Raw genomic sequence first — 27,734 nt, 5'->3', positions numbered from 1 at the left:
TGGGCAGAGCCGATGTGTAGCACTTGTGTGCATTTTCTTTCCATGTAAGGAGAGGAGGGCTGCTAGATGTCCTTAGCTGCACATTAGCAAGGGGAAGCAGAGAATTCCATCCACACTCAAGATCAGCAGCCATTTTTTGCTCTGTTTCCCACTGAATTTAGTTCCCTCACTTCCTCATTTCTTGTATTCAAAGTCACTGTCCAAACGGGGAGTGAAGAGTTGGTTCAGAGCTTATTTTTTAAATACAAATGTAAGGGATTCTTCACACCCCCACTCCACCCCACCCCCCCACCCCCCCAGCAAAAGCACAGCACTAAAGTTATCAGTCCTCCAATTTCAGGGTAGGTAACACAAGTAGCAGGGATACAGTGAGAACACCTTACACTGGATTTTGCTTTTGCAGAGAACCTCCCTTTTTTGGGAGGGAGAAGGAAGACCTGTTGCAAACTGAGTGTCAAGCACCATAGCTACCCTGCTTGGCTAGTCCCTGACAAATTGACAGAGATATGTGGAAGTTACAAGTTGGGTACCTGAGTGCCTTTTTGTCATTGCTGTGTCATGATGCCAGCTGTACCTATTACAGCTTTGTCAACCAGCTGCATCACCTACTTTAATGCTACAGAGCATATGCTTTTAGCAGCTGTAAAATGGTGGCTGGGGCTCGTGTGACTAATTGAAAGACTCTACCACTTCTCAGTACATAGAACAGACATCTTTTATTACTGAGGAAAGGAAACTTGAGTTTACCATTTATTTTTTAATACAATTAAAGGAGGAACCCCAGGAAAAAATGTTATATACAAAATACCTGTGATAACAGAGCAGCTCACCTGGTACAAAGGCCCAGATATTAAGCTGAAAAGGTCTCACAGAAACCATTTGTGTGCAATTCACTGAATACAGAATAAGGCAATAGAAAACATGATTCATACTTTAAGTGCTTAAGGAAAAAATAAACAAAATAACCTGCCCATCAAGAATATAAAAATAAACTGATGCTAGACATACCTGTCAGTGAAAACTTTTTGTTTCCTTTAGAAGGAGTTACTTAAAGTGTCACAGGAGTCTGCGGTGATGTAGAAAGGTTTGGCACAGCGCAAAAGACAAACCCTTCTCCAGGAGGCTGTGCAATTGTCAGTCTGGAGCAGAAGTAGAGGATGAGATAGAGGGAAAAAGGTTGTGCCAGTACAACTGTCAGAGCTCTGGTGTGGTTGGTAAGGTGGAAATGCATCATGGTTATAGGAGGGAAGGAAGCACAATGTTGAAAATGAGCAAAGTAAATAAAAAAAGAGGGTGTTCAGCCTGCAAGAAGCTAGTAGTTTGTGCTGGAAAGAACAAGCATAGACTGAAAGAAAAGGAAACTTGAAAAGTATGAGACACCATTGCCCATACAGCAAGTCCTACAATAAGGTCAGGCTGCCTTTTGGAAACACTGCTTTCTGTGTCACCTATGTTCTGCTTACAACCAGAATGCACAAGTGCAAAGAGTATTGCTTCCTTATGACCCACCTTATCTCCTTTCCTCTGTCAAAAAACCCTCCTTAAGAATGTTCTGAAGTTCCCATTTCACTTCATACAATGGGAAAGCAGTAAAAAAGCTGATGGGGCAGCATGACTCTGCAGGAGTAGAAAGGGAGCAGTGTCTTATTTTTTACTAGCGACTTGATCCCTTAGCCTCTCATAGCTCAATCCTCTATAAACCACTTTTAGTCCTTCTATTTCCTCCAGCAATTTCTCTCTCAATATGTACCTGCTAGAAAGAAGTGAAACGGAATATTTCTTTGCTGTGTCCTAGCAAGATAAACAACTCAAGCAACAAAACATCCCACAAAGAGGCATGGTGCTTTAAGACTTTGGTCTGCCCTGCTAACTACACACATGGATAGAGCAGTAAGGGAATGGGTACAGCTTGCAGTGGAACAGAGCAAAAGGGCAGGACAAACCTGTCAAACTCAGGGCAGGGTTGAGTTAGGTTAGTATGCAGAGTTGTTTACGAAGCTTGTTGGGGCTTTTTCCTCTTTTCCCTTCAAAATGAGAAACCACTTTTTCCTACACAGTAGGCAAGAATATCACCCAGATCAGATGAGTCCTATCCAATGTTAGCATCCTGTAGGGAACTTCCTTCAAGTCCTGGCTGGGTAGAGAGAACGCTGGCAGAAAGCAGCAGCATTCAATGCACAGTAAATCTCTGTGTCGCTGCAAGAGAGTCCCAAGAATCTGGAGAGCCTACACTAACAAGTATTCCTATGCAAATGTACAAATCAAAGCAGACCTCTGTTTATGAAGCAAGGGCCCAAGTTACATTTCATGACAGTAGATACACGTGAGATAACCACCGAGTGTTACAGAAATTTAAATGGGGCTTTACAAGTGTGGGTAGGAAGGAATGCATATAAAAGCTTCTACATGTGTATGCGCAAAGGTGTGCACATGCATGTACTCACACACACACACCACCAGCGGGCTGCGCTGTGTCAGATGTGCTCCTGTATCTCTGAGTAATTTAATGGAGGAGCTGTATCGTGGTACCTGGCTTGTCAAGGCCATCCTTTCAGGAGAGAAATGTTACGAGAACTTGTGCCACTGCTGTAGATAAGCAATATTAGTTAGCTGTTAGGTGTGCCATCAGTATGTATCATTCCCTAAAAAGTCTCACAGCACTGAAAATAAGCATAAGGCATATAGTCTCACCTCAAGGTGCTTTTTCATGAAAAGTGTATGCATTATTGCCTCTTTAGCAGAGAAGGACATGTATCTGTAATGGTCAAGTCCAAATCCAAAGTCGTCCAGCACAAAGAACAGTACTGGTAGATACCCGAGCGAGGCTGAATATAAAAGAAGTTTTAGCTGCTCCTAGTTGCAACATGGAGGCACAGCCTGACCTGAGATTGTGTGTCGGGGTCTCCCAAAGGCCAGCTCTGCGTTACTAAAGGGGTAGATGGGGGTGGGCTATCTGCTAGGGCTCTGCAGGCCCCCTGATTTTCATAGAGGCAGCATCAAAGCCAGATGATCCCAAACTCTTGAACTGGTATGTCAATGCTGACAACGCTCCTCTTCTGCCCCGTTGCAGGAACACAGAGGGTCCTCCCAGTTGGAATTCAGTGACCCCGTTGTAACGAGAGTACCCAACAGCTTCTGTGGCGTAGGTGGGGTTTTGTATTCATTCACACAAGATTATGTTGTCAGTCTTCTTGAGCAGAGTTTTCTATTGCTGTCATCCCCTTTCAGAGCGCCAAAGGGTCAACGCAATAAGCATTGCTGTACAACGAACAGTGAGGACTGCAGTGCAGAATACAAAGGATAAGAATCCTGAGGAACACAAAGAAAAGATTTTACTGATTTTCCCCCCCTTCTTCTTAATCCTAAATGTAAGCCAGAATGTTGTAGAGCCGAGACAAACGGGGATCACCTGCGATAGCCCTCCACAAGAGGGCTCCTATTACAGTAAAGACAGAGCTGTTCAGAGCTAGGCAGCTCTATAGACAGGCACTACAGTGAGCTACAGACTGGCTGAATGCTTACTGTGAAAACCTTTGGACCGTACAGAGGTGCTATCTCTCTGCGAAGTGAGGATGACTAATGACTGCACTACCCTATTTAAGCAGCTATAGGACATGGCCCAGCATATCACACCATTACTAGGTGACAGTCAGACACTAAGGAAGCACAACTTCCATCCCTGTCCACAGGCAGCAGCCATTCCAGGCACTGGAGTTGGGAAACACCAGCCACTTACAGAAAAAGCCTGGCAAACTTTTCTAAAAATTATTAAAGAGGAATGTGGCAGAATGGATTTATTCAGTAGGTGAACTCCTGCCACTCCCATCACAAAAGCCCCCGGAATTCATGCTAACCAAGGTTCTAGTATCTGTTCCAGATAGGGCCTTCCCCAGAGGAAAACATGAGTGGGTGGTCAGGTTTGGAAATGAGACGAGTGGCCTCAATGATAGTTTCCCCTCCTTTCCATCTCAAAAATGTTAAGCTTTTAGATTACTGCAACGCACAGCATGACAAATTCATGACTTCTAGGACTCTACAGCTGTTACTCTACGGCATTACCCTGGTAATTCAGCATGCTGTGGTGAGAGCAGGAAATGCAGTCACCTGGATAATGATGTGAATAAGAACAGTTAGCTGCTAATTTTTCCTTAAGTCTCTTGACTTCAAAAATGTCTTTCTGGAGCACACAGCCCTGAACACTGCTGAGCTTTCAAGCCAAAATGAATATAATGCTTTGTAGTCATAAAACCTTGGTAAGCCAGACTTTTCCCCAGCCCATCCTTCACAACACCACATTATCAAAAGTAACTCCTTTTAAAATATGAGTGTTTCCTGGGCAAGCCTCAGAGGGGAAACTTTTCCTTCTCCATTACTCCAGCTGCTGAAGGGAATGGGAGATATCTCAGAAGTGGACTGGCATTGCTGATTTTACTGGAAAAGCTGGAGTTGTTCTCTTGTTCACCTCTCCCTCACCACCATTTGGTCAATCCTTCATTTCTATCATCAGGGATGTTCCCATGTTTATGTATCGGATCAGGCACATGGCTCACAGGGCATCAGCCAGAAATAACCTCTAGGGGATGAAGCTTCATGTGGGACCTGTAGTAGCCATGAGCTACTCACAAATGAGTCCAACAGGACAGGAACTAAAAGACTGCGCCATTCTTAGTTAGGAGGCCCATAAAATGAGCACAAGGGCAGTGGCAGGGGATGTCACTGCAGATCCTGACAGATGGATGACCATGCTACAAACCCACCTCTCAGATATTAACCAGCTTCCTTACACAGGTTCAGAGGAGACACTGACAGTCAAAGTTGTCAAATGTTCCTCTTCTTTCATCTCTCTCTCTCCCCATCCCCATTTAGTCCCCCAAAATTAATGTTAATTAAGGAAATGAATGCCACAAAAACTTGCACGCCATCCGTGCAGGGCCAATTCTGTGGAGAAAGCAGCTTAGCAGCCCAGGAAATTTGGTCCTCTAACATTTTTCACTAGATTCATTTCTAGAAATTTGAAATAACCCAAACAAAGCAATGCCCCACAAGCAACATGAGCATCATTCCTCTAGTTACCTGACCGGGAAACACCTGACCGGGAAACACCATGTGTCCGAGTTGGCAATAGGGCCCCTACTGCTTTTATTTACCCTTAAGGACAGCACACACTCATATTAAAAGCCATACGTGGTTTTGTGAGCTAACATCACCCTAGAATCTAATAGTATTTGAGAAGCTATTTTGCCAAGAGAAGAATGGTGGAAGAAAACTACCTGCAAATGCAATCTGGTCATACAGATGATGTTTCAGATGTCACTTTAGAGCTCACAGGTGGCTTCATACATTCTTTCACACCCTCTTCCACTGAATCCTGAGGCTTACAACAGTGAGAACAGACTGAAAAAGAAGATACCTCATTAGTATCTGGATAAAAAAGCTGAATCCAAATGTCTTCTTCAACAAAGTAAAGTATGACTGAGAGTGGGAAGAAAGGAGAGAAGAAATTAAAGAAAAACAAATCTTGTAGCTCTAGTTACTTCTATTCTTCCTTGGCAGGACTCATCCCTGCAGTACATCTGAATATGGCTGGCCCATAGCCATAGCCTGATCTGATAGAAAGCTCTGTTATATGTAAATGTTATCTATACAGTGTCATATGGATAAAACAGTTCTCATTAGCATAGGGCTAGGACCTCAGCCTGGCACAAAGACAGGTTGCTACATGCTAAGATAAGGACAGAAGGGAAATAATGGTAAAAGTTACATGTCACTAAATGCAGTTTACCAAGCAAGTGAAAGAACACCAGTGTTAGAACCAGCCAACCAACTCTTTCAGTGCTTTAAAAGGAGTTCAGATTAAACAGGTCCCCTTATTATGTCAGCATCTATGAACGATTTTGTTTTAATAATGGAAGTTGAATCTTTCTGTACTATTACAGCAAATTGTACTTGCAAAAATTTTACAACAAGGATTCTAAGCTATTCTTTAAGTGACCTCTAATCTCAGTCTACTCTTGGTGCTTTGTGTTAAATTAATGAAGAGCCAAAAAAAAAAAAAATCTAGAGAGTTTCCATTCTTAAATTACTGCAAAGATAGGCTGTGAGCTCCTCAAAGTAGAGGGTTCTGAACCTCAACAAACATCTACACGTTTTGGTCACCACCACAATCATGCATCTGAGAACTCTTATTTCCGTTTTGCTCTATCTTTCTATTCTTCCCTCCCACACTTCAGCTCTTTGAAGCATGGCTTTTTGAGCTCAGAAACCACTCTTAGCATCAAGGCAGCTCTCAACTCAGCTTTCCATATGCCAGAACAACAGAAGTACTCTCAGACCTATTCTGAGCTCCCACAATAGCTCTTGAAAGGTGACCTGTAGCAACACCAGCAGGAAGCACTCTGAGGACAGGTATTTCCCTTCCCAGACAGGTGGCAATACAAAGCAGCACCAAAATGTGACAACTGTGCAAACTGGGAAGTTGGATTGAAGCTCTAGCTTCAGTTTCTTACAGTATACGCCTAGTCTGGAAAGTGGCTGTACAAAATAGCACCACCTGACTCGGCAAATCTAATCCTTGTGCATATTAGGAAAATGGGACTGAAAGGGAAATTCCAGTTTATGCAGCCATGTCCTGTGCTGTTGCAGGTGATCACATTCTACCACATTGGTATGCTTTTTACATGTACTTTAAAAGCAATTTGGTTTCTGTATAAAAGGCTATCTCAGAAGGCTCCAGAATCTTACTGATTTAATGGTAAGGAACCTTTTAATTTCCAGCCTATATTTGTTTAGAGCCAAATCTTCCAATTCCAGTTCATTTTCTCCTATAATTAGAAGTTCATTATCCATGCAGGTGACAGCACAGGCTGTGATTAGTTGTGATTTTCTTGGTCTCAACCTGCTTGCTGCTTTCCCATTGACATAGCCCCAGGGAACAGCAGGGGAGAACCAGCACTGGTGTCATAGGGGCACATGAGTGGAAAATGAGGAGGTGCACAGGTGTAGCCAAGAGTCACTGCCTTCCAGAAGCTTCCTTTCTTTGGGATAAAACACCAAAAAGAAAATTAGCCCAGCCTGACTTAGTGGTCACACTGGTTTTTGAAGGGATGTGGTTGGTGAGGAGGGGAAAGGAAAAACGCTCAAAAAAAATGCTCAAAAAAAGTTCAAACAAAATGCTACCTCAGCAACTCTGACTTGAGAGTGAACTTGTCTGAAGTTGAAATAGACGTAGCAGAAGACACAAGCATGACAAACTTAAAAGTGCTCCTAAGTGAACTGAGTCCCTCCTGCCTAGCAAATAACTTTCCAACTGGGGATACCACTGCGACCATGATGAGTTAAGATGCTCAGACTGGTGACTTCTAGTTTAAGTGGGCTGAACACAGAGCGCTCTCAGTGAGGTATCCTTGTCTCCAGACTTGACCTCCCCAGTGACTGACAGAACTTGATTGGGTGATATTTATAACATGTTGCAAGGCCTGCTGTCTTTCTCCAGGGCTGCTTTTCAAAGCTGCTAATGGGGTGTGGATAGGACATCTACTGCTGTTGACTTTCAATACTGGCTGGATTCCTAGCTGCCTTTATAAAGCCACTAGATGTCTACCCTCATCTTCAGGGGCTTTCTGGCTAGGTCAAACTTAGACATGATTAGGAGCAACAGCTAATGGATGAGATTTTTTTGAGCCACACAAAAAAAAAAAAAAAAAAGTCTACTCAGCTGCCAGCTAACCTTGAGATGCTTGAGGTCCCCTTTGCCATTGAAAAACTCCTGGAAACATGTCTGGAGTTACTGAAGACTTCATAGGGTGGGACAGGGCACCTCACCTGTGCTGGTTTTGGCCACACAAAGAAGACAAATCCATCTCTCCTGATTGGGGTTCTCCTAAAAGTGGGACATTGCTATGCTTAAGTCCTTTCTGTGGACCTAGCACTATGCAGTTTTGTAACTTTGGCTCTGTTGTTTTTCTGAGGGATTGTCTAAGTAGGGTGGTAGAGAGACCTCATTCTGAAACTGTCAGTGTTCAGCTCTATCTATCATGATCACCAAGATTCTTGGCATCTTCAAACATCTTAATATATAAAAAGGGACCTTTGTGCATCTCTTCAATTCTGTATACCCCTGATTTTGGAAATACTCTGATCTGCTGTCAAAACTCCCCATCACTCCTTCACTCTCAAACCTGAACCCTAGGACTGCCTGCACACAAAACTTAGGAAAGTCCTGAGCTGGACTTAGATTTTGTGACAGTAGATGCTGCATTAAAAAAAAAAAAAAAAAAAAAAAAAAAAGGAAATGAGAAGAAGGTACAAAAATACCTAGTGTGTCAGTATAGTTTCTATAAATGTGTATTTTGCATAGAAACTCCATAAGCAGTAAGAGACTGTTTCTTGAAAAAGGAGCTATACTTACCATGCCTTGGGAGGTATCTTGCTGCAAGGGTCATAGCCAAAAGGAAGGTGATTATGATGATACTTGAAGCAGTAATGACATTATAAGATGGAGGCACAGTAGGGACAACGCACTCCTTTGTTTTTGCTGAGACAGAAGAAATAAAACATAAATAAAGGGCCCAACAACATATTGGCATTTTCATGTAAGAGCATCTATATGAATTTTGGTGGTTCTGGCCAAATTCTAACTCAGATATTCAGCCTGAAAATTTACCTGTTCAGTAAACAAACAAAGCTGGCACCTAAATTTCTTCCATTCTCCAAATTGGCTTTGTGCTGAAATTTTTAACATATCCACAGAATCCGAAATGATGGGTCTTTGTCCAGAACAGGACTGAGACAGGCAATATTTAAAAACACATAAGCTGTTTTTAAAGAAACTGGTTAGGCTTGGTGAAAAAGTCTGAGTCCATATCTAGAAACCTTCCATTCTCAAAGGTACTCTGCAGTTTTTCTTACTGTTTTCACCAGATTTATACCTAATTTTTTCCCCACTGAATTCATAGGTGATGGAGAATGATGCATTAAACAGACTAGAATAGATTTTTTTCTGCGTGGCAGGAAAAGAGTGTTGTGGCAGAGTTCAGTTTCAGTGGATCTGGAGCCTTTGGCTTTTTACCACTGGAGATGCCCATTCTGCCACTTGGGAGACTAGAGCAGATAATGGGCCATTCTTGTACAGTACAGGACAACCCTAATTCAACAGGAGGGACAGACTTGGTGCAAATTCATAGATCTTCAGATTTTCATTGTCTGCCTCTGGCACAATTAAGCATCATTCAACTTCTAAGACACTAGCCTGATCTGCTGTACAATCTTCCTCTCCACTGTAGGGTTTGCCTCCTACGTTTACCAGAGGCTGTATTCTGTCTGGAACTTTGTGTTCATGAAAGACTTGTTTGGAGGACCATTTCCATCATACCAAAATGGGAGTCGTTCCACATCTTAAAAATCCAAAAGTGCGGGTTTTGTGACTGTGGTTGTCACTGCTGATTGCACCCTCCTCTAAGAATATGTGTGACAAAAGTGTATTTCTATTATTACTTTTTTTGTTGCCCTCCTTTTCTATGTAGTATGATAGTCATAACATTCTTCCATTACCATCTCTAGGGACATTATGCACTACATCCAGCGATAACCAATATTCATAAAGCACTGGTTTCTGGCATTCGTCCTGAAGCTGAATGGCACCTCTCCTCATGAGCCCCTTTGATTTTAGTGAGATTGATGAATAAGATACCTTGATGAATAAGGTACGATTCCCTAGGAAAAATAGCGCTTCTCTAGCTTCCCTTGAAGGTGCCCTTATCTGATGAAAACATCAGACCCAGACACATTTCAGAATACTTTTTTTGTAACATTAAAAAAGAAAAAAATCCTTTTGGCTTTAAGAATTTTCTTGCAAATCCCCTTCTACTGCAAAACATCTGGACTGTAGCGTGCTGCCTTCCCCCATGCTGCTTCCACTTGTGCCTCAAGCTTTTCAAAGCACAGACTCATCTATTATGTTATCACTTGTAAGCCACGCACAGTGATGGATATTTTTTCTGTATGAGTTAACCCTATATTAAATACGTGTATGAAAGCAGAATTTTGTCTAGACCCCAGCTGACAGTTTCTGTCACTGAAGCAGGAACAAACATGCTTGTTAAATGAGGAAATTCTTTTTAAGTGCAACCTGTGGCTTTTAAGGCACACACATTTCTCAAGTCCCTCCATTCGAATACCAGGTCTGTACCACGCAACTGGCAGCCAGATCATGCTGGTACAGAGGGGCACTGAATGGTGGCAACCCCAACCTGTGGGAGCCACTGAGGCTGACATCACCAGATCACAACAGGATCCAGTTGGTCTCTCAGCCCAGCTGTGACACGGTAGAGCAGCAGAAAGACAGAGCTGTCTCTGTTTGTCAGTCACTGTCATAACTCTCCTCTCCCACCCTTGCTGTCTTACAGCCTTTGAAATATTTTGGTGTGCAGCTCACAGGTGGGATCACTGGGTCACCCTTGCATGAACAGATACACAAAATCTACTGCTTTCTCAGAGACACAACTCAGCAGATTCAGCAAAATGGTTTTGTAACACAAACTATTAATAAAACCTACTCAGAAGCAAACTGGTGGACTCGGCAAAGCCATTGTATTCAACGGAGCAAGTGATGCTGATGTCTTTGGTCACATTGAGCCACCGTTTGCCAGTGACGTTGTACGGGCTGAGGCTGGACTCGGATACCCAGCTGGCATTCCACACCATGGACTCGTTGTCGAGAGCTCCAGAGAGTGTGGGTTTGGGGAAACCTCCATAAGAAGAACACCTTACCACCATCTCAGTTGATTCACAGGAATTAGCCAATACTTCTGCTGTTATGTTCGGCTTACTGAAGTCAGCTGAAGCAAGAAAGATTTAGTTACCATTCTGTCAGATTACAGTGAGGGCTGCAGTCCTGATCACCCACGGTCAAAGCAAAGACTCCCCCCCAGGGCATTCTTCCTCTGTCATAACCTGTTTGGCCTTTCTCGTGCCTTAGCATTCTCCCCACAGCCTTGACTGGCTACAGCCTTGGCCTTTGCTGCTTCTCCTCCCTGGGTAGTACATGGACTTCATGACTCCACCTCTCCAATGCCACCATTTCCCTCCACATACAGAAGTTTGTGGAACAACAGAAGGAATCATAAAACAGGTAAGAAAAATATGGGACTCAATCAAAATCTGTATTACAGGTAATGGTAGACAGTTTCCTCCCCCTCCCCCCCCTGGCATTAGTCCTTTCCCAGCCAGAAGCTCACAGTGGGTCCATATCTGCTGGGAAAGGAGGGGAGTCACATGTTGGTCTCTCAACTGGGATGGCCAGCAAGAGACTGCATCACATTTTCTGCATGAGAGCCCCTCCAGAAGGCTCAGCTAAGAGCAAGACCAAGTCATACTAGTCATTGCAAAAATGCATAGCAATACACAGGTCCTCTCAGACCATGTTCTCACTGGACTTTTTTCTCATTGCCAAAGACAGTTTTCAGAGGTTTCTCAGCCACACAGCTTGTTCCATGCCCTTCTGCCTGGTCAGATGTATTGCTGTAAGTGTTTGTGAGGCTGCATGGTGAAATGGATGAGAGGACTAATGAGTGAAGAAGGAGAAGAAAGGCGGTGATCTTTTTAGCCCGCTTCCCTTTGCCAATCTGGTTCACCATGTTACTGTAAACAGTTGCATTGGTAAAACTGAGGATGCCCATAGGTTGCAATGAAGAGCCCAGGGTGAGGAGGAGGAGGCAAGGGGTGGCAAAGGAACTATTTAAGGCAACTCTCCAACTGGAAAAATCTCCATGGGACAACATCTTCAGCAAGAGAGGCACCAGTCAGAAAAAGAAACTCAGCGTGTGGCTTCCTGGTGGGCATAAGTCACACCAACACCGTTGCTGCCAAAGGGACCAAATTCTCCCTCCCACCCCTGCCAGCTGTAGGTCCATAGCCTGCACACCCCCGCAGATGCTAGCCCCAGCCACGGCAAGGCCAGGCAGAGAGCTGCAGCGTGTTGCTCAACTCACTGCAAAATGACCCTTTTTGGAGCAGCTAAGGTTTTGTCTGTGATTGCTCCCTGCCTGACTCACCATTTGACCACATGACTGCTGGGATCTGCACAAGGCAGACAGCCTTCTGGTCGTTGTGCATCTTGTGCTGACCACAAACCCATGGTCTAGGCTTGCAAGTAACTAGTAATTAGTGAAAGAAAGTTGCTCAACATTGCACAGCCAAACAGTGGCACACAAGGAGAGACCCGGATTTCCTTCCAGGCCCACTATCTGTTGAGCAATACGGCATTGACATCCAGTCTGGAAAGTCCCTTCAAACATCCCAGCTGGCCTCACCAAGGCTCCCTGATCAGTCACCAAGGAGTAAGACCTTTCCGCCTCTTTCAGGTTAGCCTGATTCCAGCAGGGGTGAGGGGAGCTTTCCCTTTCCTGATCCCCACAATAACTGATCCCACTTTACCAAAGGGAGCCAAAGTCTACCATAATTATTACAACTGGCCTGTAAAGACAGCAAGGGGATTTCTGGAAGGAAAGAAACTGGAGTATATTTGCAGGGAGGAAAAGAGATCTGTTGTTTCACATTTTTCATGCAGTTAACTCCTCGGCCCTCACAGCTAGAGAGGGTGCTGGCAGTGCACTTCCCTTTTTTCATGTCAGTTCCCAGAAAGATCACTAAATTTACTTCCTTGCACACATGCCCACCATGCCCTCAGACAAGCAGGCAATGGCCAAACCTCAGGAGCCTGGTTATTTTTGCTAATGAATCTCATTCCAGATGGGGAATATTCATTCACTGACTTGTCTGGAAGACTCCTGGAACTCTGTGCTGCTAAAGGTATTCAAATGTATGTATATATTTATATATCTTACCAGTATCTCTGCCTCTGGTTGAAACCAACCGCCACAAAAACAGTGGTAGAAATGGAAAATAATGTCAACGGAACTTTTTGTAGCCTCCAAGAAAAGATTCAGATTCGTTTTGAGCAAAGGAACTCGGGTTGTTTCTTTAAGGTAAAAAGCCTCAAATCTCCAGCTGAGTTCAGCCTTAGGTTGTGGATCTGCAGTGCAGCTGGCCAGCCCCCCCAGAGAGCCTGGGCTCCCCAGGGGTTGGATGCAGGGCTGGGATGCTGCTGCGGCCACAGAAGAACAATGCCACCCCATTCCTCTTTCGGCTTGGACGCTTCCCGTGCACCAAGGGCTGGGTGTCTGCTTTGCCCAAAAGACAGCAGGGGGCAGAGGTGGCCTAGGGCACCCAGCAGCAGTGGTACCTGGGGAGGTGTCTTGGGAGGGGTCCTTTCCCAAGAAGGAGGCATCAAGGGGAGGTTGTTGGGGTGGTGGGAAAGGCAAATTTTCTGTAGCTGGGGTAGCTTTGGAAAGGTAAGGAGGGAGGCTGCTAGAATGGAAATAGTTAACAGACCTTCTGGCACTCTTTTAGACTTCCTGTGAAAGTCTATCTGCTACATTATGACTAAAGCTTGGAGGAGCATCCTTTACCCACCAGAGGCTGGCACCAGAAAGCCTCAGGTACTGGGAGGCAATCCACCTACCTGTAACAAAGAGGGTGACAGGCTCATCACACACAACAACTGAGTTCTGCGAAAATCTGAGGTACTGAACTACACACTGGTAAGGGCCATTGTCCAGGATTTCCACTGGGGAGATCCACAGGGTGAGGTTCCTGGCATCCATCTCTGTCCGGTTCCCGTACCGCTCGTGCTTGGAGATCATCTTCCCCTCTGCGTAGGCAAGCACTACCTCTGTAGTGTTCTTCTGCCAGTAGACCCGGTAATTCTGTAGGCTTTCCGAGCTGGGAATTTCATGACAACAAGGCAGGCCGACTTTTTCTCCCACTTTGCTTTTGACTACTTTCTTCTCCAGTGCATAGCCTGTAGGTGGGGGGCAAACAAAAGTCAGTGAGACAGTGGTATAGCCTTGTGCCAGGACCTGCTGCATAGAGCTTACCTCTTTCAGCTCTGTCTGTACCCGCTAATGTACTTCACCACCCACTGAGCTGTTTACAACTTCAGCCCTGCACTGAGGGGAGGCCTCCCTTGGCACTGCCTCTTATGTGATGCTCCAGTCCTACTTAGGATCCTGAGCTAGAGGGCACACAATGATTTCTGCATGGCTTACTGAAAGTAAAGGCAGGAGAGTTACCTGCCTGAACAGAAATTTTGCTGGCCCCTTAAAAAAAACCACACCTCAGAGTAAAAAATTGCCATTATTCATGTACGGGGATAAAAACATACATGCCCAAACTGCTATCTCCTCTGCTCTCCCTTTTCAGAGCTCAGTGTTTGGAAAGTCTGTGTCACCCTCCAGTGGGTTCCCTGCATGCCAAACAAGGCCACAGTGGACTATCAGTTTGGGGTTTCGGGGTTTTTTGGGGAAGGGGTTTTTTCTTTAAAAAAAAACAACCCAAAGTTTTCAAGATCCCAGAAGCTGGAAGCAACCCTACTATGATAAACAAAGGTTACAACCACACTGTCATCAGCCTCCTAGTATTAGCAAATGAACAATTTTGCCTAGTCTAGCTAAAACAAACTTCTATTTGCGAAGGCCCATGGGCCTCCCTTGGGATTACTTGCAAACCAGCACAGGCATTCCCCAACTCCTGCCCAGCAACCGTGTCAGTGCCACACCTAGTATACAGGCATGTGCCTACAGTAACAAGTCAAGACCTTTGCAGGGGAAAATTAGGTGCAACTTTGATCAGGTTAGCAGTAACCCCTCTGCTTCTCACTACAACTTCTATGCACTCCACTCCTGTAATGAGCCCTGCTTTCCCACTCTCCTTCCTCTTTCCAGTGGGTAGGTGCTTGCAGGAGCCAGGACCTGATACGTGAGGGAGCAGGCTAGCAAGGAGCTCCTGCTGGTACTGGAAGAGTGACCCAGTACTGACTGACGTGCAGTCCTGTGCTGCACCAAGGCCAGGGCAGATGGTTGGGCTTTCGCCTGGGTTTGTGCAACCTTCAGGATAATGCTTATCTCTGCGCACCCTGCTTTATTAGTCCAGAAGGTTGGGTTGCTTTACATTTGCCCTGCTTGTCTCGGCCTCACTACCTTAGCACCCATCTCCAGTAGCAGAAAGGGGATACCAATCTGTTGCACTCCATTGACTGAGAGTGGAAAAACAAGGAAATAGCTGGCCTCAGGACTGAGAAGATTCAAATTACTTCCTCCTTCCCTGCCGAACATATTTAAGTAAACATGTCTGAGAGAGAAAGCAGGGAAGTCCTGACCAGGTGGTGTGCCACTGATGAGGAGAGTGCAGCATCACCCATTGGTGGAGGTGAGACCCCACATGCAAAGCCTCTGCCTGAAGCGTGAACCGAACGCTTGACAAAGCTGAGCGTAAGATCTGCCACCCAACCCTAAAAAAGTCTGGCTGATGCTGGCTCACGCATTATTGTCACAGCTAATGCCTAACCACAGCCACACTATACACCGGCATAGAGTGCAGTGCTCAGATTGTGACTGGGATGCTATGACATTCAGACCAACTGAAGTGTCCAAAACTGCCACAAGCTCGTTGCCGGCCAGGGCTCATTTTCATAGCATTGACTCGCAGACCCTTGGGATGCCATCACACAGCTGGCAGCAAGACCCCTGCAGCATGCTGACCTGTGCCCAGCAGCACACCCTGATGAGATGCTTTACAATCCTCCAGCTGCCAGTGCTGGAGGGAGACAAGCAGATACTCAGCCACTGCATCAGCACAGCTGGATCTTGGGGCAGCAGTGGGGGCTGCTTGCTGAAGTTAAGCCTAGGCAGAGAGCCTGGGACAGAACATGAACTAAGCTTTCACCCCGCTCCCCTGCAGCACACCTACCCCTGTCCCACTTGCATGCTTTAAGTTAAATCTGTAGGAAACACACTGAAAAATACTGGGGAGGTCCTGGCAGCACTATGGAATGTTTTAATATTAATTAAATAAAATAGAATACATAATTAAATGAGCAACTTCTCATTTAACTGGTTTCCCTCCACTCAGCCACTTCATTGGTCTTCCAAAGGGAAAGATTCAAACTCAGTTCCCCCCCCCCCCGTACTTCCCCTTATAATGCATCGCAGACTCTGAGCAACCAGACTGGGGGCAGACCAGGAGCCCACTCAGCCCGCTGACCTGTGTCAGCCAGCAATGGGTAGCAAAATGGTAGAAAAGCTAGTTCTTCCACACCACACAGGATAAAAACTGCCATACCCTGCCAACCTTTGGTAGCCAGGAATTTAGGGATTTCTTGGCATCAGCAGTTTAATCGCTACTGCTAGACCTGCCCTTCAGGGAGAGCTCTTGACCCTTCAGGAATGCACATATATTTTTGGCTTCCACAACATCCTGTGACAATGAGTTGCACAGTTTGATTACATGCTGTGTGAAAAAGCATTTCCTTCTGTTCACCTTAAAAACAGCCCACTTTACGCTGTGATTCTTGAAGTTCCTCCTCCTGCATGTCTGCATGCATTTGTGCGTGTGTGTGTTTTTTCCCTCGACCACATCTTCGCTTGTTCTCACAGTTCAGCTCTTAACTACTGCTGGAGAGACCCACAAGAGCAGCCCGTCAAACTCTGGGATTGTGGAGCCCGATAAAGACAATTTTCTATTTTCTTTTGCAGCAACAGGGGAAGAGTAGGCGTACACTAAATGTCAGGGTGACATCGCATCATGAGTTGCATGAGGTTCTCCACGCCTTGCCCCTAAGAGTCTCCTTTGCAACCAAAAGGAGAACAAAAACCTTCTCCACAGTACATGTGCTGGGGCTGGAAACTCCTACTGATGTCACATCTACCCTTAAAAGGCTCTGCACCCTTGAAACTGCAACCTGAATGCTGCAAGCCTGAAGGAACCAAAGTCCACGAAGAGTCATTCAGCCCCACAAAAGTCCCCTTTCACTTTAAAGGTGAACTGCAAAGCAAAAATGAAAATTCAGTTCTGTCCCATTTCTGTGCTGAATGCTCTCTGTAACCAGGCTGTGGGGGAGGTATCCACCATGGAAATAATTTTTAATGACTTTTCTAGAAAAAAAAAAAAGATCCCTCCTCTTCCCACCCACCTGAAGCCCACCTGCTCCCTTTCTGCGTACTCACATTGCTCCGTCTCTGGAAGCCCACAGTGTGTGGCAACGCTGAACTAATGAAAGGGCTGACTTTCTGTTCCCCGGGCAGAAAAAGATGTTTCATTCAAACTATGCCTGTGCTGCAGATGCCTCATATGGCAGGGCTAATTAGAACTGAAAGGTGAGTGTAGAGGAAAACCATCCTTTCTTGTCTGCTCCAAGAGTCAGCAAGCAGGAGAGCTGTTGAGCCTCTATCCCTGTTTCCTTTACTCCTTGCCCAACCTGTGTTTCAGAAATTCCCCAGCCACAGACAGCTTGGTTATCCTGACCACTCGTACAGTCAGGCAGTATGAGAGAGCAGATTGCCTCTGGGGCAGAAGTCCTGCAGAGACATTTGACTGTAAAAGGCAATAAAAAACCACACAATGCTCTAGAGAAGCAGTGTTGAACTGTTGGAAACCTTCAGATAATTCCTGGTGAACAGAAACCGCAAAGCCTTTCTCTTTCCCCTCTATCTCCCATTTCTCTGCCCTTCTGAACTGCTTTGCCTTTTTTTGGTCTTACCCTGCTTTGCAAACAACTGTCCTGGTTTTGGCTGGGATAGAGTTAATTTTTTTCCTAGTAGCTGGTATAGTGTTATGTTTTGGGTTCAGTATGACAATAATGTTGGTAACACACTGATGTTTTCAGTTATTGCTAAGTAGTGTTCATACTTAATCAAGGATTTTTCCGCTTCTCATGCCCAGCCAGCAAGCAGGCTGGAGGGACACAAGTACTTGGGAGGGGACACAGCCAGGACAGCTGACCCAAACTGGCCAAAGGGGTATTCCATACCATGTGACATCATGCCCAGTATATAAACTGGGGGGGAGTTGGCCAGGAGGGGCAGATGGCTGCTCGGGGACTGGCTGAGCATTGGTCAGTGGATGGTGAGCAATTGCATTGTGCATTACTTGTCTTTCTTGGGTTATATTTCACTCTCTTTTTGTTATCTGCCTTTTCATTACAATTATTATTGTTATTATTATTAGAATATTTTATTTTATTTTAATTTCAGTTATTAAACTTTTTATCTCAGCCCACAAGTTTTACTTGTTTTCGACTCTCCTTCCCATCCCACAGCGGGGGTGGGGTGCAGAGGGGAGGATTGGCAGGGAGGAGCAAGCAAGCAAGCAGCTGTATGGTGCTTAGTTGCTGGCTGGTGTTAAACCATGACAGCAACCCACAAAGCCACATGTGTGAAAGGAACGATCCTTCTTCGTGGGCCTCAAATCCTTTGCCCCTGTGTAAGCAGCAGGTAAGACCTGCACATTTCTTCGACTGACAGTCCTGCAAAAATCTCTGAGGCAAATTGTCAGCTGCCCTCCAAAACCAGGAAGGTCCAAACAGCCTTGCATTGCTTTTTTTCCCCATAAGGTTCCCTATTTATCTTTGCAACAGCAGCTGGTCTCTCTACTCTTAGTTATTGGCATCACTGACTTTGCCTAGGTCCATGCACCTGGGACTCCCACTCTGCTGGGGTGCTGACACCTTTCTTGCCCTCTGCCTGTGCGTGGGCTGGAAAAAGGGGCTTGGGGCAGCTCTGGGAGGAGGTGCACATCATGTCATGGCAAGGCAAGGGCACTTCTGGTAACTGGGGCTGGGCCAGCTGAGGAAAACACATCTGACGGAGCTGCGGCTTTCTCCTGGAGGACATCCCCTGGGGTCAGTGCAGGAACCGCACCCAACAGTCCCCAGGTAATTCTGCAGCTCAGGCCCCTCATTTTCTGGGCATAGCACATTTGCCCCAAACTTGCAGGGATTATCCTTTGAGGACAACACAGTATTTTACGGGAATTTCCAAGCAAGACAGGTAATCAGTTGAAAAATTGAGAAATTTTGAAAAGCTGTCTTTAAAGGACTAGACACTCCCCCTTGGTCTTTTCTTTATCCCAGGTGATTTTACCAGTAAGGAATCAGATTCTCCCAAAGCTTTCCATGGAGTTAAAGTTCAGCAAACATCCTATACTACACTGGAATACGTGAAGAAATGCTTTGTATTTAAATCAGTGTTGTGACAGACTCCTGTGAATACACTGATCACAGAAAGACCCCATTAGATGCCCAAATAACTTCTATGTGGAGACATCATTTCAGCAGTGCATAAAAACACTATCTTCCTCTGCCCTTCACTATAAAGACCCCATGCAATGAGAAAGATGGGACAGAACAAAGGAAAGTGGGTGCTGGCAGACCCTGCTGGCTGTTCTCTTTAAGGAGTCCCTGACTGCATGTTAACGCGGGCACGAGTGCCTGGCAAGCCTCCTAGGCTCCTTCTACCCAGACTCCATTCCAGCAAGTAGAGGCACGCAAAGGGAGGTCTCGGCATGCAGAGAAAGGAGGAGCCCTTTGCCCTTGCACAACCCCAAGCCCAGCCTTCCAGTCACAAACTACAGGCCTGCTGCTACCCTTCAGCTGCTCTAGGCTGCTCTGGCAAAGCAAAGCAGCTGCAAACCCAGTTTGTTTTACTCGTGTCATGGTGACTTCTTGCAAGGTCATGTTCCCTTATTCATCCCAAATCCAGTAAGAGAGAGGAGCAGAAGAGAAGGCATCCCGAAGAAAAACAGCAATGTACTTAATTCAGCAGCAGTTCCACTCAGTCTCACTTCCCTGTACCCACTCACGCTAGTCAAACATGTCCGCGGCCATTAAGTGACAGGATTAATCCCAGTTTACAATGATCTCGTGATTTGCCTGAGATAGGGGAAACAGTTTAAAGAGGTTTTTCTAAAAGTTCAGCTCTGCTTGCTTCTGTGCCGTAACCTTGGGGTGCCGAGTGGTATAGCAAGGGCACGGCACCCCTTCCTTGGCTTTATGCACTTCCCGTCTTCATATTGCCACATTCCTCCTGAACAAAACAGTAACCTTGCTTCACCCAGCTCTATACAACGTGATTTGGCAACTATTATAATATCCCCATGGTGTTTTGGTACCTGACTCCTTCAGCAGTCTTCGTTCCATTTTAATGCTGTTTTGTTTCATGTGCAAAGCCTTAAGCGAAGAAATCCTTGAAATCACGAAGTGACTGTGAAACCCGTAGGACACGTGCCTGCGTCTATAGACAGAAAGACAGCCCATCTTTGGGGGTGCTGACTTATCCCATTTTTTTTTTCCTAGCAGCTTAACTTGAGGCCCTATTGATGACAAATGAAATTATCAATCTTATTTGCCTCCCTGAGAATACTTTGATAATAAGTGATGTACTGTAGGTAACACTCATTTTAGAGTGGTTCACAGGGGGCTCTCAACACATGCTGGTGTCCGATGTTGTCCCAGTTTCTTAGACACTCACTACTCCCATTGAAGCCCTCCCTCCGACTGTGGTTTCCTTTGCAGGTTGCAGACTGAATGCTCTGCTTTCTCCAGCCTTAATTGCTGCTCACCAGAAAGCAGATTTCACACACCCCTGATAGCCTTTTTGCCACAAAAGCCAGCAGGGCAACCCAGACAGATGGGGAATGAAAGGAAGCGCTGTTACTGAGTCACAACTCTGTCAAAAACCTGGCTTTAAAGGGAAGGAAACTCCATTAAACACAAAAAAGTTCCACGATCTGCAATTAGCAACTGAGAAGAAAAAAGGGAATCTAAAATAACTGTGGTAAAGGGACTCACTGCAGCACTGGGGCAGCTCCAGCCAGCTGGTACCCCACCCTTTTGCTCTAGCTCATATTTAGGTACTTCTTGAGATAAAGATCTACTGCGTTCTGAGTCACCACTGCCCAGCCGGGACAAGCCCACCGCCTGGGTATGTCCAGTCTGCTTTGTTCATAACACAAGTAAGATCGCAACCTTCGGTTGGCAAATTTCTAATCTTGGCAGTAGCCAGGAGGTCAGATCCAAGCAAGGAGCTGGAGATGAGACGCCAAAGTACTTGGGTGTGGAACAGGGGCTATATTGCATCTTAAGATCTTCCCCTTTGCTGCGGAGCCGTCCACATGGGTGCTGCACGCTCAGGAAGGAGAGGAAGGAGTGCTTGCTTATCTCCTGTGCTGCATATTGGCAGGGACATCAGCAACGGGGACAAAAGGACATCTTTGACTTGGGGAAAGGAGCGAAGGGAAGAGTCTTTCTGAATCTTCCCCCTTTTTCCATTCCCAGCATGTGGAGTGGGTGACCCTGCTAGAATAAAAAATGGCAGGAGGGACACTAAATCTGAATGTTCTCAGAGGATTTGCATATTTTAGTTCCTTTTGAGATCAAATTCCTGCAGCTGGCTCACCACTCTTACGATTTCCCAGTCTGAGGGCAGAAACTAGATGTGGCAGTTGTGTAAGACAGGCCTTTGGGGGAGATTTGTTGCACAAAAAGACAAAAATAAATTTGTTAATTTTTTCCCCTGCAGACTCTGTCTCTTGCTGACTGGATCACTTTGTACTTCCTCTATATTTATCTCCCAGCTGAAGATGTTCTCAGATTATTTTCCTAATTGCTCCAGTACCACTGCCATGCATACTGCTGTCCTTGCAGCACAGCTTTTGAAGTTGAGGTCCTCCCCACCACTTAAGGCCACAGTTTTCTTCAGTGCTTGCTAAATCTCACTGCCTCACATGATCCCCAAGTAGCCAGCCCACTCTTGAAACTAATAGAAGGTGAAAGCACCCAGTAACCAGGAAAATCAAGTATGATACCTTTCACATAAGACCACTCAAAATTAGAAAAACTACTTTTTTTTTTTTTTCTTCTAAAGTACTTGCCCACAGCCACAGCAATGTTCACCAGTGCAGCTAACAACGCTACAGGCCTGCCAGCCATTATCTTGTTATAAAAACCTGGTCCCTGCTCAGGCACTAACTCACAAGTGCTCTGCAGATGACAACCTTGACAATAACCCTGCAGCTGGAGGACTGGCTGGAGGAGAGATTAAACAGCCCTATATAAGAGCGCAGCATGGCAAATGGTAATTAACTGAAGAATGACTAAGGAAATGAGACCAAAGTAGTCCAGAGGTGTCTGAAAGCTACAAAAGCCACAGAGTGAGTGAAATGAGAGTCTTGGGCAGGGGCCACCGGAGGCACCGGCTGGGAGCATCGCAGGGCAGGGTGATGTGGGGAAAGGGCTCTCTCAGCTGGTAGGAAGCAGTGTCTGACAGCAAGGTCTGTTCAGACTGAAGCACTTCCCCCAGCACAGGGATAAAACCCTTGTCTGCCGGGCATTTAAAACTACACCGGAGGCTATCTGCTATGGCGAGAGCAGCAGTATGCAGAGACCTGCCTCGATGGTCTTTTCTAACAGCTTTTTATATGTTATGGTAGTACTCTGGGCTCACCAAAAGGTGAATGTCTTTTGAGCACAGTATAGCTAGAGATGCCACCATTACCCAGCAGTCAGCACTTTTATTTTCAGTCAGGGAGTCCCCTGGGACCAATGATATTTTAAAAACATAACAGTGAAAAAGCAGAAGCAAAGCCTGTGGCATTTCCACGTTAGGAAAGACTTACATATTCTTAAATGACCTCCTGAGACTCCCAATGGTGATGACCCTCCAAGGGGATAGAAGAGCTACAATTAAACATAAAGTTCATCTATTTAAAAACAAAACCAATCTCCTTGTGCCAAGCAGACTTCACTGCATTCAGCACACTTGCCTTGCTACCTCATGAAAAATACCACATCTAAATGTGTGCAGCACTTACAGTAGGAAACACACGTTTAAAAGGAAGGAGAGTTTCTCTGAACATGGAAATTCTCCTCCAGCTTGGCACGACCTCGGGGTGCAGCCAGATGACAAACTGGCACTGATCCCATGCCTTCCCCACATGAGCAGAAGGCATCTGGCTCCCCTTCCCCTTCCAATCCCACATGCTCCCGCTGCTTTCCTTGCAGGGCTCTCCAGAGGCTGGTTCAATACACCACATTGGTGTAAAACAAGGGGAAAAAAAGAAACTTTCTGCTAAGCTGGAAGACTAATTAGATCATCCAAGGATCAGACACATACCAGAACTATTGCAAAGGACAGAAGGATTGCATAGCCAGTAGCAGAGGAGAGAGGAGCAGGATTGCACCTTTCTGTGGCAATGACCTGTTCGGCACCCTCAGCTGCGCAATCCGTCTGCATGTCCCTCCAGGGTACACAGCGTCGGGCGTAAAAGCAAACTGGCACTGAAGAGAGCGGGCTGACTGCTGCAGAAAACTCATCACAAGCAACGCAGGGTCATAACTCCATCAGTGGCAGCCTTCATTTTTGTCAGATTGATTACGTCCATTAAACCACACTTGTAACTCAGAATTGAGCCAGCAATGAGCAGGAAAGGTGTGAGGGAGTACAGGGTGGCAACTTCTGCTGGTAACCTCCTGCAGTGCATAAAAACTTTAGCCCCAAACTTTGCATGTTTAAATGCAGGAATGTCTGACATTCACATTGCAAAAAAGTTACAAATGTCTCAGTGATCCAAGAAATGCAAAAAAGCTGTTGCCCTCAGAGTAATGTGAGCTCACCAGAGTTATCTGGGTTCATTCTGATCTAACTGGAAAAAGGAAACAATGTGGGTGAAAGGAACGTTGGACCAGCAGCTTTACAAACTCGGTGTGTGCAGGCCTATAACTGTATTTTGACTGTATAAGAATGTAGTTTGTCTATGTTTAATTTTCTGTGTTTTTTTCTAAAGAATTCTTTCATTTAAAAAAACACAACAGAAGAAGTAAAAGAGAGTCTATAAGCAAAACCAGGAGCCTTTAGTTTGGTTTCTGTTTCTCCAGACAAGCTGCTACAGCAGGTTTCACTCTGGATAGACAGACAGACAGACAAAGGAGTTCCTTAGTTCCACCGCTCTTGTTCTTGAACCAAAGACATTTCTTTTCTGCATGTCTGGAACAGGAGGAGACAGAAACTCATCCGAAAAAAGAAATTAAGAAACCAGCAAGGCAGCAAGAGCAATAAGACAGAAACTCAATTTGCATCCAGTGATCAAGTGGGCAAATCCAGTACGTAAAGAAAAATTTCTGCCATCTCTGTCATCAAATTTGCCCTAGGCACAACCCATACTGGAGCTGGCACGGAAATTGGATGTCAAGCACCAAAAGCTAATTGCTAGACACTTCAATATTCGGGGGCGGCCACAAGATAGGGAATCTTCCTTGTTCTCAGCCCTCTTCGTCCCCCTCTGAAACCCAGCTCCACTCCGAGCTCTTTATTGGCAGCAACGCGCAAGAGGGGATTCCCAGAGCGAGTTACTTGTGAGGCAGCGCTCGCTCACAATGCAGAGGGAAGTGGATATTTCCCCCCCTGCCTCAACTCTCCAATAACTCAGAAAAGCTGGAGGGATTTTCCTCAAAACTTCCCAAAAAATTTCACCACTGGGAAGAAGCCAAGAACTAGGTGGTCCTCAGTCGGAAGAAAAGACTCCAGGGAAGCTTAAAAGGAATAGTCCATGGACACAAAGCCAGGCTTGCTGGGTCCCTGCCATCAGTGCCTATGCCATGTTTGCACAACGGGCAGGGAAAAGTCATACTGAGCAACTTCTAGCAACATTTTCCTAGTTTAACAAACTGGGACTGAGAACATCCTGCCACTTGTAGGTAGGTGTGAAGGTCCAATAGCAGGAGAAAAACAAGCCCATGGGGATACCGGCAACGCGTTCAGACTGTAAATAAGTCTGTGCTGTAACCAAGGCTGTTCTGCCACTCTTCTGCTGTGCCGAGACAGCAGGGTTTTCATGCACATCAGTGTCTCCAGCAGCAGATGACATCTCAGAAGCAGCTCTAAACTACACTGGCACTTCAGTGGGTCACCTCAGGTGAAGCCCAGAGTAGCAAACTTCAATTCAAGGGGAAACATATCTATGTAGGTTGGCCATACACGATTTCCTATGAAATACAACCTTCAAATCATCCTTTCTAATTAAGCCCCCCATTAATGTCCTCTACTGCTACGATGTAAAACTTCAGCCTGGCATTCCCTAATCACTATTTTACTCACACTGGGCATACAGAGAACACCTGCTTTTATGCTAGCATGCTACCTAACCTTTCAGAGTGCTACAGCACGGAGATGTGCAAGCACCAGGACACCCAGGCTAAACCCAAGGACACAAGATGTAGCCACAGGCTCTGGGTGCTGGCTTCAACTGTGCCTTGATGTGGTCATGAGCAGTCCCACGCGGTGTCAGTTCTGTAAATGCTGGCCTTGGTGACTCACTTAACAATGCATGGGAAGTCACTGGCAGGGCGATGGCAGACTCCCAGGGCTTCACCATTTTGCCATGACAAGGTCGGTCCCTGTGGGTGACCTAGGGAAGGCATCACCTACAAGTCCCAGTAAAGCTTTTCAAACCACTCAGTTGTGGGTACTGTGCCATGTATTTTCAAGGGTCACTAACACAGGAACACCTCTTTTTGGAGAGAAAGGTGGCAGAGTGTTTAAGTGTGCATATAGAGAGAGAAAGGAAGTGCATCGGCTGTGCTGCTCTTATCAGTCGGCCAAGCAACCTGCTCCTGAGGCACCAGGACTTTCACAGACTCATTGCATGGGAAGCATCTAACAACTATCAAAACTGATATAATGCTTTTAAAATAGCTTTTTTTTTTCCACTCTGCCTCTTGCAGAATTAAACCCTAGGATTTTGTAATTGATCAGATTTGGAGAAGTAAGTCTTCTCAGCACCAGGATGGGCAAATCCTCCTGCTGGCCTATGGATTTGTGCCTTGTGTTTCCCAGCCCAGGCACCTCTTGCCAAGCCTCCCAGTCCATTCCCAAGCCCTTGGTGCCACCACAGTCCTTAGAGCCCCCTCGCAGCTGCCCCCTGCCCTTTCTGTCAGCTGGGCATGAGGAGAGGCAGCGTGGGCTCCAGCTGTTCGGGTGCTGCTCGTGGCTAGCCAGCAGCTTCCATGTACTGGGCAAGGATGCTGCATCTCTGCCAGCTCTGCCTTCCTCACAAAATTGGTTGAAACTGGGCAGGGGATTTGAAAGTTATGAGTACGGGCCTAAGACACAGATGGAGAGATGGAAAGCAGGATAAACTATCATTCCCTCAGTAAACCATATAAATAAAAAAAAGGACAACTACAGGAACATCTAGTTTTCTATTATCAAACTCCAATTTCTAGTACTGGATATTAGCATGCATCAGACTGTATATCGAAGTATTGCCCGTCTTTGGAATCAGCATCCATTTTAGAGAAACTACATGACTGGTGAATTACCACATGCTCGTAATTACATTAATAACATACCACAAGCTCTTAAAGTACAGAGAGAGAAACGGTTCTGCACATGATAGATTGTTTGCCCATTGCAGTATGGGCAAAATACATCTGTGCTTGACACGTGCTTTGCAAGGACAGAGGTAGGGGAAGGAGTGCAGGGGAAGACAGGAGAGCAGAGATCTTGCGCAGCGTTTGAGGTGGTTGCTTTCTTTACAAGTGAGCTCTGTGATTCAATCCCTGTTAAATTATTTGAGTTTTGTTTTAAGATTCTGAGACTGAAACTCAAAATGAAACTCAGCATCAAATATCTCCTGGTTTCACAACATCAGCATGAAAAACTCCTAATTTTGCAGCCCTTGATTTTTAATCAAAGCCCCAGTTCAGCCCAGGTTTGCTCTAGAGGACTGTTAGCTGCAATGAAACACTAAAATTGCCAATAAGCATAACCTATTTTGCATCCATAACGAAGCCCAGCTCAGAAGCGAGTTTTGTGTGGTTTCAAGGTTAACATTTCACACAGCTGAGAAGACTCATCCCAAGCCTCTTGAGGTCAGGAGGGACCTGCGGACTTCAGCGAGCTTTGCGGCAGGTGCTTGGAGAAGGACAGGGGACAGCCCTCGCAGTCCTCTGACGGGGACTTGCTGCAGAAAGCACTCGCTGCAGGCTGCGCTGCCTGGACAGTGGAGAGCCCTCCGACCCGCCGCCCTGCCCCGTCTGCCCCACCACGCACTCGCTTTTAGCCATCCAAAAAACCGCAGCAACCACCCCGCCGCCGAAGCCGAGGGGCCGTGCCACGTGCTCCCAGCAGACCCCAGCTGCCCCCCAAACACCCTCCTTCCTCTCGCCCCGGCTGGGACGGGCGACCACCTTGCCCCTCCGGGAGCCGGCAGCCTGGTGCCACTGGGCGGGAGAGCCGGGAGCTCACGCGTCCTCAGCGCTCGCCACCGTGGCTAGCGGAGCCAGCCACCCCAAGCCCTGGCCCAGCCTCAGCCCTGGCAGGAGACGCCAGGACGAGTGCCCCGGGGGCCGCTGTCCCCTGCCGAGCGGGACACGGGCGCCGCTGCCCGCTCGGGCCCAGCACGTCCCCTCCCACGCCAGCCGCTCCTGCTTACCTAAACTAAGGCAGAGCAGCACGAAGAGCCCGAGCCCCAGGCACCTCCTCAATGCCAGCGCCGGCGGGGCGGCGGGCAGGCACGCCATCTTCCTGTAGCTCCTGGGCCGGGAGGAGAGGGGGACACGGTTAGGGGAACGGCACCTGAGGAGCCACAGCACCCACCGCCACACCCCTCTCCTTCCTGCCCGCCGCCACCCCAGAAAGCCAGGAGCGCAAGCCCAGCCCGCCCTCTTCCCCGCCCGGTGCCCCGGAATACCTGTGGCTTCCCTGGGCGAGCGGCCCCGCGGCCGCTCCCTGAGGCGGGGAGGAGGCAGGGGAGGCTCAGTGCCGGGCCATGGGCCCCCGGCTCCCGCCGCAGGGCCGCCGAGACGCTCACTCCCCGCCGGGGCGCGGGGGGAAAGCCGGGCGGCG

The 27,734-nt window shown here is 46.6% G+C and overlaps 1 protein-coding gene and 1 long non-coding RNA gene across 3 annotated transcripts; one reads left to right on the top strand and one right to left on the bottom strand.

Moving 5' to 3' along the window:
- Positions 1 to 697: 697 nt before the first annotated feature.
- On the bottom strand, positions 698 to 27,734 carry LOC115343538 (T-lymphocyte activation antigen CD80-like). Its single transcript, XM_030019564.2, has 7 exons — positions 27,580 to 27,734; positions 27,322 to 27,422; positions 13,520 to 13,858; positions 10,554 to 10,835; positions 8,408 to 8,533; positions 5,271 to 5,394; positions 698 to 3,309 (listed from the first exon to the last, which is right to left on the bottom strand). Exons 2-6 carry the CDS (start codon positions 27,407 to 27,409, stop codon positions 5,288 to 5,290), a joined length of 942 nt encoding a protein of 313 aa, XP_029875424.1. The 5' UTR covers positions 27,410 to 27,422; positions 27,580 to 27,734; the 3' UTR covers positions 698 to 3,309; positions 5,271 to 5,287.
- On the top strand, positions 10,835 to 13,526 carry LOC121233417. 2 transcript variants are annotated; one of them, XR_005932767.1, is made up of 3 exons: positions 10,835 to 11,128; positions 12,748 to 12,817; positions 13,408 to 13,526. It is a non-coding gene; the product is annotated as an uncharacterized LOC121233417 (long non-coding RNA). The 2 variants fall into 2 exon arrangements; XR_005932768.1 differs by having other exon boundaries at positions 12,748 to 12,983.

Source organism: Aquila chrysaetos, chromosome 7, assembly GCF_900496995.4.
Source record: "Aquila chrysaetos chrysaetos chromosome 7, bAquChr1.4, whole genome shotgun sequence".
Lineage (NCBI taxonomy): Eukaryota > Metazoa > Chordata > Aves > Accipitriformes > Accipitridae > Aquila > Aquila chrysaetos.
The sequence above is the reverse complement of the archived record's forward strand: the minus strand, read 5'-3'. Positions and strand labels throughout refer to the sequence as shown.